This window comes from Heterodontus francisci, chromosome 15 (genome assembly GCF_036365525.1).
Source record: "Heterodontus francisci isolate sHetFra1 chromosome 15, sHetFra1.hap1, whole genome shotgun sequence".
Taxonomy (NCBI): Eukaryota; Metazoa; Chordata; class Chondrichthyes; order Heterodontiformes; family Heterodontidae; genus Heterodontus; species Heterodontus francisci.
This window is the reverse complement of record NC_090385.1, coordinates 52,472,581-52,486,485: the sequence shown is the minus strand read 5'-3', so window position 1 is coordinate 52,486,485 and position 13,905 is coordinate 52,472,581. Positions and strand designations below refer to the sequence as shown.

The following is a 13,905-nucleotide window of genomic DNA, read 5'->3' as shown; positions in this document are numbered from 1 at the left end:
TATCATACCCGTACCAGCTCTTTGCTAGAGCAATCCAAAACAAATCCCATTTCCCACACTCTCCCCATAGTCCTGTATCTTACTCAGCTTCAAATATTTATACAGTTTTCTCCTAAAAGATGCAATAGCCTATGCTTGAACCATTGCCTGGGGTAAAACATCCCATACTTCAACAATCCTCTGAAGAAATTACTTCCAACCTCTCTCCTCACTTCCTTAGTAACTATTTTAAATTAATGACCCTTTATCACCAACTCCCCCAACTGGAGTGAATAGTCTGTCCCTATTCACTATCAATGTCTTCCATAACTTAAATTTAAATGCTTTCTCTGTTCCAGTGCAAACTGTCCCAGTACCTCAAGTCTCCCCTAACTGTAGCTTCCAATTTCTGGCATGTCCTGTGAATCTATGCTATGGGTTTAATACCTTTTCTATATTGGGGCTCCCAAAACTGAGCACAGTACTCTAACTACAGCATAATCAAAATTTTGTACCAGTGTATTACTTCCTTAATTTTGCACTCTATGCGCCTATTTGTAAAACCAATTGGTCTTATTTATCCTCACCTTTCAACATCTTTCTATTGAGTATACATTCCCATTCTTCGTTTTCCTATCAAAATGTATTCTCTTACACTTCACGGGGGGAGGGGTGGAGGAGGGGGCGGGGAGGGACGGAGGAGGGGGCGGGGAGGGACGGAGGAGGGGGGGGGAGGAGGGGGAGGGGCGGAGGAGGACGGGGAAGGGGACGGGGAGGGCGGAGGGGCGGGGGGGGGGAAGGAGGAGGGGGAGGAGATGGACGGACGGGGGTGGTCGGACTGGGGGTGGACAGACTGGGGAGGGGGTATTGGGGAGGGGGTGGAGGGTGGGGGAGAAGGGGAGAAGTGAGTGGGTGGGGTGAAGGGGGTGCACCCTGTCCACCGCCCCCTTGTTTCCCCCCCCCCAGACCACACACTCCACTCCCCCACCAGAGGGCGGGGGAGGGGAGAAGGTGGGAGGGATGGGAAGGGGGAAAGGGGAGGGGGGAAGGGGATGGACGAGGTGGGAGGAGGACCAGGCAACAACCACAACTTATATTTATATAGAAAGAGGAGTTTAGATCCTCCAGCACCATAAACAAATCTGAAGGTAGGAAAACCTTCTGCTGGGCTATACGGAACAATTCCCCTCAAAGTATTAGCTCCTGAAGATTGTAGCTGGATCTTCCTGTAACTGACGCTAAATTTATGACAATAAAAACAGAAACAGAAAGTGCTGGAAAAACTCAGCAGGTCCGGCAACATCTGTGGAGAGAGAAGCAGAGTTAACATTTCAGGTCAGTGACCCTTCATCAGAACTCCAAACTGGTGCCAACCAATCCCAGTTCTGAAGAAAGGTCACTGACCTGAAATGTTAACTCTGCTTCTCTCTCCACAGATGCTGCCAGACCTGCTGAGTTTTTCTAGCACTTTCTGTTTTTATTTCAGAATACCAGCATCCGCAGTATTTTGCTTCTAAATTTATACTCTTTGGACTGTATCACAACTGTGCTTTCAGATGTCAAGCATGGGGCTTGGAGGAGTCAGATATCTAGGTAAGGATAATTATGGAGATGCTGCATCCTGAGTAATGCCCTGAACATGGACAGGCATTTTGTGTAAATCCATGGTGCTGAGAACAGGCTGAAATGGAATATCCTATACTGATAATTATATCTTGAAGCTGCATCCCAGTCAAATTCTTAAATGATATATATGGAAGTCCTCATCATTTAGGTCCATGATCGAAAATGTAAAGCCAAGCTAATTTTGAGAAATCTTTTCAGATTTCTGGCTTTGAAGGACACCCATGCTTGCTGAGGGAGATCGATGCACTTTGGTTTGAATTATACTCCCTTTGTGATAATTAAAGGTTAGCTGGTGCCAACCAACAATAGAAATGTATGAGCAATAGTCGTCAGCTTAACCGCGTCAGGAATTTTCAGCTGAGCAGTACCTAACCAAGAGAAGTTCCATATACTAGACTGATAATTGTCTCCAGCATCTCCATGATTGGATGTAATCTGCTCTTGATTCAGATGGAATACAATACTGATGATTTTTAGGTGCAATTGCTGCACTGTTTTCTCAGGGGTGATGAGTTTTTAGTGAACAAATTAACTCTTGGCAGTAAAGTGTGTAGAAGTTTCCTGGCAACTGGTTGATGCTATTTTCCAATGCTGCCAGGTCTCTGGCACCATGCTGGTGTTTGTTTATTTGCCTTCAATCAGTATAAAATGTGTGTGTTTCATAACATCCAACCAGCTGTAACTGGATTTCTTACATTTGATTTTCAGGTTGGTCATGTGCTGAATAATATGGGAAACGTGGTCACTGTTCCTCTCCGGTGTGCTTAGTGATCCCAAGACAAATTTAGTAAATTCTGTTTAGATACAAATATTTTATATGATAATGAGCAGCAGAGACCTTGAATGGACTTTTGCACTTTGATGGTATTTTGGATTCAAACCTAACCACCCCAACGGGTCTAAAAACGGTCATTGTGCTGAGCCAATACAACACCAAATCCCTCAAGCAGTCTTCTGGTTGGCAAGAATGATACATAATTACATCAACACATTAATGAAAGACGTTATTCAGAATGGATTTCAAATCAAGCCTTGGGGCTAGGACACACAGATATGGACCTTGTTTGAGAAGTGCCTTCGCACAGTTGGTGTACATACACCCCAAGGACTGCAGCAGTTCAAGAAGACAGCTCACCACCACCTTCTCAAGGGCAATTAAGGATGGGCAATAAATGCTGGCCGAGCTAGCGATGCCTACAATCCCCCGAATAAAAAAAATACCCACCTAAAAATAAATCAAATTCTATTAACTTCACAAAAGTGAGTCAGAATTCACTGTGCTATCCTTTTTACAAATTCAAGACAGACATTCGAGAATTTCATAGGTCATCCATTGACAAACTGTATTTATATAGAGCCTTTCATGACTACCAGATGTCTCAAAGCACTTCACAGCCAATCAGGTACATGTGTAATCACTGGTGTAAGTAGGAAACAAGGCAGCCAATTTGAGCAAACAGCAATATGATAATAATAAGACAATTTGTTTCTGTGAAAAAGATTGAGGGATAAATACTGACCAGGCCACCAGGGATAACTCTCCTGCGCTTCTTCAAAATAGTGTCATGGGATCTTTTACATCCAACTGAGAAGGGAGACAAGGCCCTAGTTTAACATTTTATCTGAAAGGCGGCACCTCTGACAGTACAGCACTCCCTCAATACTGCATTGGAGTGTCAACCTAGATTGCTGTGCTCAAGTATTTGAATCCACAACTTTCTGACTCAGAAGCGAGTGTGCTACCAACTGAGTCACAGCTAACACACAAGGTTCCGACATGGATAAAGGGACTTTATAATGAGAAGTTTGTCAAATTAATTCTTGCTTGTTGCAAATTGTGTATGGAATTTTATCTGGACAAGGTTAGGCAGAGGTACCTTAGGAGTGGAGGGACAAAACTTCACTCTTAAGCTTTATTCCATTTGGGCAAGGTAGGTGCTCTGCTACTATATCTGTAGAGTAGAAAATCAGTCCCCTCCCCACCCCAACCCCATTCTTGTGCACCTCCTGTCAATTGGTTTTTGAATAACATTGACTGCAGCCTAGGAGCAGAACCCTAATCCTATTTATCCTGCCAAAGAAACAGTTTGAAGTCAGTTGCCAAGTGAAAGTGAATTGTAGTCATTCTGTAGTACTAAAAGTGTTGAAGATATTTAATGATAAATGCAACCTAGTCAATGTCTGGCAGGGCTAATGGTGCTGGGGAAGAGATACCGACAATAGAGAAGGAGACTGGTAAGCATTTGTGTGATGTTCTGTGAGAAGGAGGCTTGGGGGCAGTTAATAAATATTTAAATACTTCCAGGAAGTTGAAAGTTCAATTATAAGCTGACTACATCTGTTCCAGTGCCCAAATACACCTCAACTTACAATATTGAGAAGCATCCACATCTGTTCCTGGTTAACCATATCATCCATTTATATGTATGGAAGCATTTTGTAACAGCTATAGTGCACATCTGGAATTGGATTAAAGAGACACCATGTGGAATATAACTGTGGTTAAATAAAATTTGCATTGCAAAGCTGCTCATAATTCCGCTCTAAATTAGACCATAAGTATGGCAGAGGCGGGAAAACAATACATCATCCTATTGCCAGCATTGTCTTACCAATTTTACCAGCCTCTTGCTGAAGTGTGGTTTCCCAGGTGCCAGCATCACTCTGGTACCTTGCCTGAGTGGCTATTTTTTCTGTGGATGACCATTTTACCGTGAGAGGAGAATCATAGCCGAACCTAAACCTGTGCTCACCAAATATCTATAAGCACACACTTACTTTGCTGGCTTGCTAGCTCACTGGACAATAATCAGGAGCAGGAACCTTGCTTGTTTTTCTTTCCTTCTGTAACCAATTGTTGTGCTGCAATTGCTGCCTAGAGTGAGATCAGCTAACTCAGCACAGACTGGGGATTGGACCTGTATCTTAAGTTCAAATAACAATACATGGGAATCTGTAAGATCAATAAGAAACTTACTTCTCCTGGTTAACATTCAGGCTCAGCTGTAGTGGATTCCGTTTCTTGCGCTCACGTGCCCGTGAAAGTTCCTCTTTGCTTTCTGGAAAGATCCCACTCATCAGGTCCACAGCGCTCTTCATCTTCGAGTTAGGATCCAGAATGTCTGCCAGAGACTGATCTTTCCCTGCAATGTCTCTCACCAGCTCCTCCGAAGTCAGCTCAGTGGGAGGTCTACTCTTCACATCTGAACAGCACCTCACAGTCTCAATCCCCTCACCAGGATCCTGCGAAGGGCTTTTGATGGTGTTTCTTTGTGGTTTGGTGAGAGGTTTTATGTAAATCTCAGAATCTTCCCACTTCTCGTCCTGTCTGCTGATAATACTGAAGTACGACTCCCCACATCTCTGACAGCCCAGATCCACCTCATTCTTTGTAGATGGCACGTTGCATGGGAGATGGAGTCGGTCTCCTTCAAAGGGCCAGTTTCTTCCTCCTCTGGATGTCAGCTTCCCCACTGGATCTATTAATTTTTGATTTCTAAGGAAACAGAAATTAATACTAGATGATGCTACCCACTAGCGATCTCTGAATTCAGCTGCTGACATGCAACTGAAAGATTAACAGCACCAGACATATACAATAAAACTCTGTGTGGTGAGATCATGGAAATCACCAATGGAATGTCACCTGCCTCACAAAGAGACTCATTAGCCACTGGTTCGGACACATTCTATTTAATGCACATTTAAAATTAGGATTCCAGAGCTCCTCAAAGTGTGTCAGTGAGTCATACAAGCTGAAAGGTTTCAGGTTCGGTCCATTGTGTGCATTGAATTCATTGATCTCAGCTGGGTCACTGATACTACAATTGGCCCTAATGCCCATGGGTTGTAGCAGGGGGTGAGGACAAATGGTGGGGTGGGGTGGGGTGGGGGGGGCGGGGAAAGTAGCTAGGATTGCTTCTCCTAATCGTGGCCTAGTACCAGTGTTGGAAGATGGACGTCTGTGGACGCTGAGTGAAACGCTATTGAGTCAGCAATAATCATAGAATAATACAGCACAGGAGGCGGCCATTTGCCCATCTTGTCTGTGCCAGATCTTTGAAAGAGTTATCCAATTAGTCTCACTCCTCTCTTTCCCCTTAGCCCTGCAGATTTTTTGCCTTCAAGTACTTAACCAATTGCCTTTTGAAAGTTATTACTGAATGTTTCGTCCAGCAGTGCATTCCAGATCATAACAACTTGCTGTATAATTTTTTTCCCTCATGTCACTTCTTGTGCTTTTGCCAATGACCTTAAATTTGTATCCTCTGGTTACTGACCCTTCTGTCACTGGAATCACTTTCCCCATATTTACTCTATCAAAATTAGTCATGATTTTGACTACCTCTACAAATCTCTCTTTAATCTTATCTGCTCAAAGGAGTGTTGAATAGCCTGCTAATACTGTCTAGGCTCAACCCAACAAGGTACCACAGGACTATAAGTGCCCATGGGTCCTACCCATCGTGAACTAGCAGCAGAAACTGGGTGGGACACAGAGGTGGGGGAAGGTGGCAATTATTTTCTTTTTTTTGTCTATTTGTCAAGCTGCCAAATTATATATTTTTCTTTTAGGTACATGACATCAGCATTGAGTGCTCACAAGTCAGCTACAGCACAAGTCAGGTGCAGCTCCCTCTAACCTTGCCCATCAATGGAAAATGGCAGTCACTGTAGTGGTCTGTCTCATGCTCTTCCAGGGAACCAGATTCAGAACTGGACCAACAGACCTGGGACCAAGTTTCTTGTCACTCTCAGCTACTAGGAGACTCAATGGGTAAAAGTACATTCGGGGTTACAAATCCTCAGAAATAATTACCTTTCAATTTATATCAAACACGATGATCAGTCAAAGAGAGATTATAAACTTTACTCTCCTCAAAATGTCAAAACATCAAAGTTACTTCTCCTGCATGAGCACTCAACATTAAACTAGCCCTGGAAACACAGTTCCTTTCTGTCTTTCATGGTTGTACTCTATCACTGAGTTGCTTACCCAGACCTCACCTCTCCTGCTGACTGAATACTACCTTCATGCAACATTGCTCAATATATACCTCGAAAGATGCAAGATATCTTAGACAGCAAAAAAAAAATCACACAGAAACAAAGGAACAGGAGTAGGCCATTCAGTTCCTTGAGCCTGTTCCACTATTTAATTAGATCATGGCTAATCTGTACCTCAACTCCATTTACCCACCTTTGATTCATATCCCTCGATAGTCCTACCTAAAAAAAACCCATCAATCTTAGTCTTGAAAATTTCAATTGACCCATCATTCACAACATTTTGGGGCAGATAATTCCAGATTTCCATGACCCTTTATGTGAAAAAGTGCTTCCTTGTCCTCATTTATTAGACATTTCATGGCGTTACCACACTGGCACCTGCAACCTTTTTTAGCCTTACTTTCCAGCTTACATCCTCCATTCTTTCAACTCTGGCCTACTCTGTGTTCAAACTAACCCTCCACTAAAAAAAACTCCTCATGGGATTCTCTTACTCAACCTTGTCACTTTGCCATATTTGTCCCACACTATCTAAAGCCTCATCAAAACATCTTGCTCAAACTACACCTTCTATCACCTCTCAACTCTTCCCAAGTCTTCCTAACTCTTGATTGGTGACATTTATTCTTCCTTCACCACACCCTCCTTTTTGTAAAGCTGTTTGGGGCACTGACAGGCATGGAGCTAACAGTTTGTTATAAATAAAATGGAAACTAAGGTTTTCTATTTTGGCCCAGATTTTACAGGAGTAACGACAGTGAAACCATCAACATTTGCAGTCATTACTCCTCTGAAACCGACAGCAACTTCTGGAGACCGCACACATGCAGTATAAGACATAAATCCAGAAGGTGTTGTCAGTAATTCTACACTATTCCAGAGGGTCTGCTGTTGAGGTCCCTCCAGAATGTAATCAATTAGAAATAATTGAACTGGAGAACTCCTGCTCTTAGGGTGAAATTTTATGCTCTCCCCCACAGCGGGTTTGGAGGTGTAATCAGGTGGACATGCCACCATTCCGCAGTGAACGGCCTTCCTGCCCCGCCGCCAATTGAGGCCTTTAACTGGGTAATTAACCCCCAATTAAGGGCCTCTTCCTGCCGCAGCCACAATTAGCCGTGCGACAGGTAGCCCTGTCACCGCACAGGAAGCATGGCATGAAAAAGCATGCGGGCTGCCTCCCAGCTGCAGGGGTACGGGTGGGTGGTGGGGGGAGAGGGGGGTGGCGGGGGAGGGTGTTGGTGGGTTGGGATGCCTGGCGATCCTTTTGACTTGGTGCCAGATTTAAACTGACATCAGGAAAGGGGACATTGGTGCTACAGAGATTGTTAGATCTTTGGGATAGCTTTTTTAGAGGTTAGCAGCGAGAGTCGTTGCTTTGTTACTGTACCAACCCTTTGTGTTACCTTTAAATTCTCCCCCGCTCCCCACCCAAATCAATGATGATGACCCCTGGGATATAATTCCATGGGCATTGGCAACCCTCATTTATCATTCTCAAGTATTCAATCTGCCTGTGAGAGACCAGATTGTTTGACTGCAGAGGATATCAGAGCCAAGTCCAATTCTGTCCTCATCCTATAACACGCACACACTTTCAGCAGGAGTCACTGGATAATGATCAAGGGAAAGAAACTCGGCTGATTTTAACTTCTATTGCAAGTGCCATTTCAATCAGCTTCGGTGTCTGGTAATATGGTTTTGTACTTCTTAGTATCACAAAACAAAGGAAAAGAGTAGCCACAGCAATGCTTGGTCCAGTTTGTTTATTTCAGAAATGTATTCTGTTTTTTTCTATGCCATTGGCTTTCTCCAGCGAGAGACTGCAAGTCTCTTCTTAGCTTCTGCCAATGCCGCTCTATAGCTCTGCAATCAAACTTGCCCAAGTGTTTCCCAGGATAACTTTCAAAGTTTCCCTGCTATAGGCAACATTGGTTCCACTCCCTACAAAACAAGATTCGGACCCAAGTGTCTCTACCTGATGAAACTGCTAGCATCAATCCAAGAACTATCGATATGTAGTACAGCAAGTAGAGTATATGATCAGGTGCTGACACAAGAGAGGAAGTAAAGAGCAATGTAGGCACAAAGGGGCAAAGAACTAAATGGATTAATCTAGCTGATAATACAGAGTCTGTGGGCCATGCTCCTACCCGCTGATCATTAGCAGCAATATTATTGAAACTTTTCAATGCTGCATAAAGCTCAACTCATTAGCAACTTTAACATAAAAGCAAAATACTGCAGATGCTGAAAATCTGAAATAAAAACAAGAAATGCTGGAAATACTCAGCAGGTCTGGCAGCATCTGTGGAAGGAGAAGCAGTTAACATTTCAGGTCAGTGACCCTTCATCAGAACTGGCAGATATTAGAAATGTAAAAGGTTTTAAGCAAGTAAAGCGGGTGGTGGGGCAAGAGGCAACTAAAGAGGTGTTGAAAGGACAGAGGGTCACAGAGAATAACTGACTGGAAGGTCACGGAACAAAGGCAAACAGTATGTTAATGGTGTGCTGAAAGACAAAGCATTAGTTCAGAGAGGGGGTGAATAGACTGTAAAGCACAAAGCACTCCAAGCACTAACATTAAAAAAAACAGAAACAGTAGGTAGGCACAATAGAAACAAACTAAAAAAAACTAAAATAAAATAACCAAATAACTTTAACATGTCATTCTATCGAACAGAAAGAATTCTGTCTAATGGGTTTGCCCTGGAAATATGCCTAAATGCTCATTCTTTATCGCTATCCAGAGGAGAGTGCCATGATACAATCACAAAGTTCTTATTTAAATGGGAGCTTAGACAAACTACCCAATCTGTCTGAAATCTCCACATTCAAGAATAACACACTTTAAACTATGTGCTATTATCACATCAAACGGGCCACATTACCTCGAGGTTTCACATGTTGGGGCAGTTATTTTAAAAGACAACATACCCAGCTACATAACAGCTAAAACATTTCTCTATTTCACAGCATCATTTAGAAACAATATAATTCAGGTCTCTTGATAGCCCGGAATGAGTCAGTGCACATGTGGTGGGCACTGAGCCAAACAGTCCATAAGAGTTCGAGTTAGCTAATCTCTGCCAGGGAAGCTATTGGAACGCTACAGTTAACCTCAGCATCCATAGGAGCAGGAAAAAACAAGGGGTAAGTAACCAGTCTGAGTTTCACTCCTAATTGCTGATTCCTGATAGAAACTGTATATGTGGACAGGATTAAGTTCAGCAATTACGCCACCCATGCTTGAATAGCCTGCCAGCACTCTGCATAAGGCTCACAGATGAATAATGGCCATTTGCGTAAGTTACCACAGTGCAGTTGGCACCTGTAAAACCATACCCTAACAGCAGTCAGTGCCTTCAGGAGAGGAGAGGAAACTCTAGAAAAGGGAAAGTCCCAGTAAATTAATTATAAGGAGGCCCTGAACAGATTACAAAATGCCTTACATCAGTACAGAACAGCCCCTAAATGTGCCTCATATTCTTCAAAATATTTTACAAGCAGTGACTGGGAATAGGAACTGCACATTACAGACACACACAATGGGACTTTTCCTCCTCAGAAATGGAGGTCAGAGGTTACACATTAAAAGCTGCTGTCTTTGGAATACTGAGTCCTTCCCACATTCCTTTGATTGTCCTGGTTCAAGCCAATTGGCAACAAGTGAAAATTGCCATGTCCTGATAAACAGCATTCTCTACTCAACTAGGAAGCAGGCTTTGAAAGTAAAAAGAGCATGCTCTTTCTTTCTAACCATTTTCTTCCCACCTGAAGCTGGCTCTTGGAGGATGGTTAAATAGGTACTGGCACATTGTTTGTATGCACGGACAGGCTATTCATATGTGGAGGCTCCCACAGCCAAAACAGGGTCCTTTTTTTTTTATTAACCAGACATCGATTTACAAATACTTTCCAGCAGCCATCAACAACCCGGAGTGGGTATCTGACTGATTTTTCCTCTTTCTAGCTTGGGACATTGAGATCAATTGTGGCAGTCAACTGTCAAATCACTATGACCTAAACCAACTGAGAAAACCAGAATTGAGAAAGGTCACAGTCTGAATTTCACTGGAAATGAAAGTCAAAGTTTGGATATCTATGAAGGTTCTGCAAGAGGAACGTACCTTTGGTCCATTAACATAAATATATACGCAACTTTCAGTCGATAGCCTTATTGAAAAAGAGTTGTTCGAAATGAAAGGAGTTGTAAAAAATTAACTCATGGGTTCTTAAAGCAAGTGAAAAATATTTTTCCTTATGGAGGGAAACATGATAGAATTAGAATTATGCCACAACCCTCATGCAAGTTCCTAATTTTAGCCTTGCCACTGAAAAGAGATGGACAGTGGACAGTAAACAGTAAAACTTGTCTTAGGAAAGGCAGGTTAATTACTATATGTATCAGAGCGTAAATCACTCGAGGATCATCCTTCTGCCTGGCAAATGTTACAGGGTGCAAATGTAATATCATATTCTAATTTGGGGGCAAAACTTTCACAGCAGTTTCAAACAGACTCTCAGTAATATTCAACATTAGTTTTTATACAATTACCTTGATGCAACGTCACTTTCCAGGGATGGTACCAATTTCATCTTTGGTCTCTGTGACTTATACAATGAAGAGATCATATGTTCACCTGAAACAGGAACGACAGAGGAGGATACCAAGCATCTTGGATCAATTAAATTATATCCTGGATATCTGTATTCAAGGCCCATTAGGTACTCTGCACACAGTTGTGATGGATGAAAATACCGTGTTGCAGTGTCCATTGCAAACCCAGCACTTGGAGACAGATCTGAATAAACCAATTGTTCTCCATCAGAAATCTGTTCTGACCTTTTCTGGCTCATTGCTGTGGGCTGCGAGAGCAATGCAGGATCTAATTCATGCTGAGTACCTCTCCGTGACCAATATTTATTCAAATGTGGGAATTCATCTTGAGACCGATTCCAGGACTGGTACTTTTCCAAATCTGGCAATTCGTGTACTGACAGTTTCCGGGTCTGGTACTTTTCCAAATCTGGCAATTCATGTAGAGACAGTTTCTGGGTCTGGTACTTTTCCAAATCTGGCAATTCGTGTACTGACAGTTTCCGGGTCTGGTACTTTTCCAAATCTGGCAATTCATGTAGAGACAGTTTCTGGGTCTGGTACTTTTCCAAATCCGGCAATTCGTGTAGGGACAGTTTCCGGGTCTGGTACTTTTCCAAATCCGGCAATTCATGTAGGGACAGTTTCCGAAGCTGGTATTTGTGTAATTCTCGCAAATCATGTTGAGACAGATTCTGGTTCTGGTTAATGTCTACATCTGGCAATTTGTGTTGAGGTGGTTTCTGGGCTTGGTACTTTTCCAAATTTGCCAATTCATGTTGAGGTGGTTTCCAGGACTGGAATTTTTCCAAATCCGGCAATTCCTGTTGGGACAGTTTCCGGAACTGGTACTTTTCCAAATCTGCCAGTTCCTGTTGGGACAGTTTCCGGGACTGGTAGGTTTCCAAATCTGCCAGTTCATGTTGGGACAGTTTCCGGGACTGGTAGGTTTCCAAATCTGCCAGTTCATGTTGCAATAGTTTACGGAATTGGTACTTTTTCAAATCCTGCAACTCGTGATGGGATAGTTTCTGCAACCTATACTTCTCCCAATCTGGTGGTGGTGGTCTTTGCGGCGGGGGCCCTTTCTTCTTTTTGTTGGTAGGTAAATCTTCATGCCTATTCATCTCTGAATCATGTGGGGCAACCTTCCCATCTTCAAACTTCTTCGATACACCCAGTGATCCACAACTAACATGGCATGTAGAACATGTGCAGGTAACCCCTTTTCTCTGTGGGTACTGTGGGGAATACTCTGAGTAATTCACTGGCAGGGTAGTAGCTATGCTGGGCCTCTCCCAAGCAGATGTTTCCCCTCTTGGTTTCCTTGCCAGCTTGTCCCACTCATCTTTGAGGCTTTCTTTTGAATTCATTTCAGAAAGCGCTTCTTGCACATTACCTACACTCAGTGTCATCATCTCACTGAAAGACACCAAAACATTAATTTTATTTAATTAATTAACTTCTTAAGGGTTACATACAAAGACACATTTTGTGAAACTATTTGTATACTTCAGTTGAAATTAACTTGCATGAGCGCACAGTAATCTGTTGATATGGCTCTGCCCATGTGGGTATAAATTTCTAATTCAAGGTTGAAGCAATTTTCTTTGCCTTAGTCCCTGAGGGTTCGTTGGGCAGATGGTGTGCAGAGGCGATAAGTCCTGTCTAATTTCACTAATGATTTGGTTGGTTGGAGTTGCTGTCTTTGGTTTTGGAGGTAGATTTTTCTTTTCCACAAGGCTTATTTACTCCCTTGCACTAGTTGGCTGCTGGAAGATGAATTAGGAACTGGGGCGAGTGGAGCCCCAGATTACCTGTGTTACGAAAGTGCCTCTGTGTTTTGTTAAATATATTTTTTGAGGATTCATTTTTGAAGGATTGAAGAAATGTTAATCTTTGCGGTTCAGAGAGGATCATGGAAAGGCCTTTGAAAAATACTCCCTGGAAATGTTTTTTTTTTAAAAAGGAGTTTGAGAGGTTTTGTGAGGAAAACAAGCCTTACCAGGAAACCACCTGACTTCCAGCACAATGAACAACAGAGAACTTTTGGACACCTAGAGAAGTTGTTTACAAAGATGATGGGGGTCAAAAGGTTGACCTCCTATCGGTTTCGCTTTTGAATGGTTTTGAGTTGGGTTGAACTGTATAAAAAGGGAGAGAACTTCCAAGGAGAGAGAGAGAGAGAGAGAACACACTTCCAAGGAGAGAGAGAGAGAGAAATCCAAGGAGGGAGAGAGAGAGAGAGAGAGAGAGAGAGAGAGAACTTCCAAGGAGACAGAGAGAGAACTTCCAAGGAGAGAGAGAGAGAGAGAACTTCCAAGGAGAGAGAGAGAGAGAGAGAGAGAAAACTTCCAAGGAGAGATAGAGAGAGAGAACTTCCAAGGAGGGAGAGAGAGAGAGAGAGAGAACTTCCAAGGAGAGAGAGAGAGAGAGAGAGAGAGAGAGAGAGAGAGAGAGAGAGAGAGAGAGAGAGAGAGAGAGAGAGAACACTTCAAGGAGGGAGAGAGAGAGCGAACTTCCAAGGAGGGAGAGAGAGAGAGAGAGAGAGAACTTCCAAGGAGAGAGAGAGAGAGAGAGAGAACTTCCAAGGAGAGGGAGAGAGAGAGAGAGAGAACTTCCAAGGAGAAAGAGAGAGAGAGCTTCCAAGAAAAGAGAGAGAGAACTTCCAATGAGAGAGAGAGAGAGAA

General features: G+C 43.0%; 1 protein-coding gene across 8 annotated transcripts in view; it reads right to left on the bottom strand.

The window, feature by feature from the left end:
* LOC137377652 (protein Shroom4-like) overlaps positions 1 to 13,905 on the bottom strand; it is a 214,923-nt gene that overhangs the window by 44,565 nt on the left and 156,453 nt on the right. For all 8 annotated transcript variants that reach the window (XM_068047538.1, XM_068047539.1, XM_068047537.1 and 5 more), the window contains 2 exons: positions 11,174 to 12,637; positions 4,583 to 5,101 (listed from right to left, as the gene is read on the bottom strand). In XM_068047538.1, coding sequence (XP_067903639.1) covers positions 4,583 to 5,101; positions 11,174 to 12,637 — 1,983 coding nt within the window. The remainder of the gene's footprint in view (positions 1 to 4,582; positions 5,102 to 11,173; positions 12,638 to 13,905) is intronic.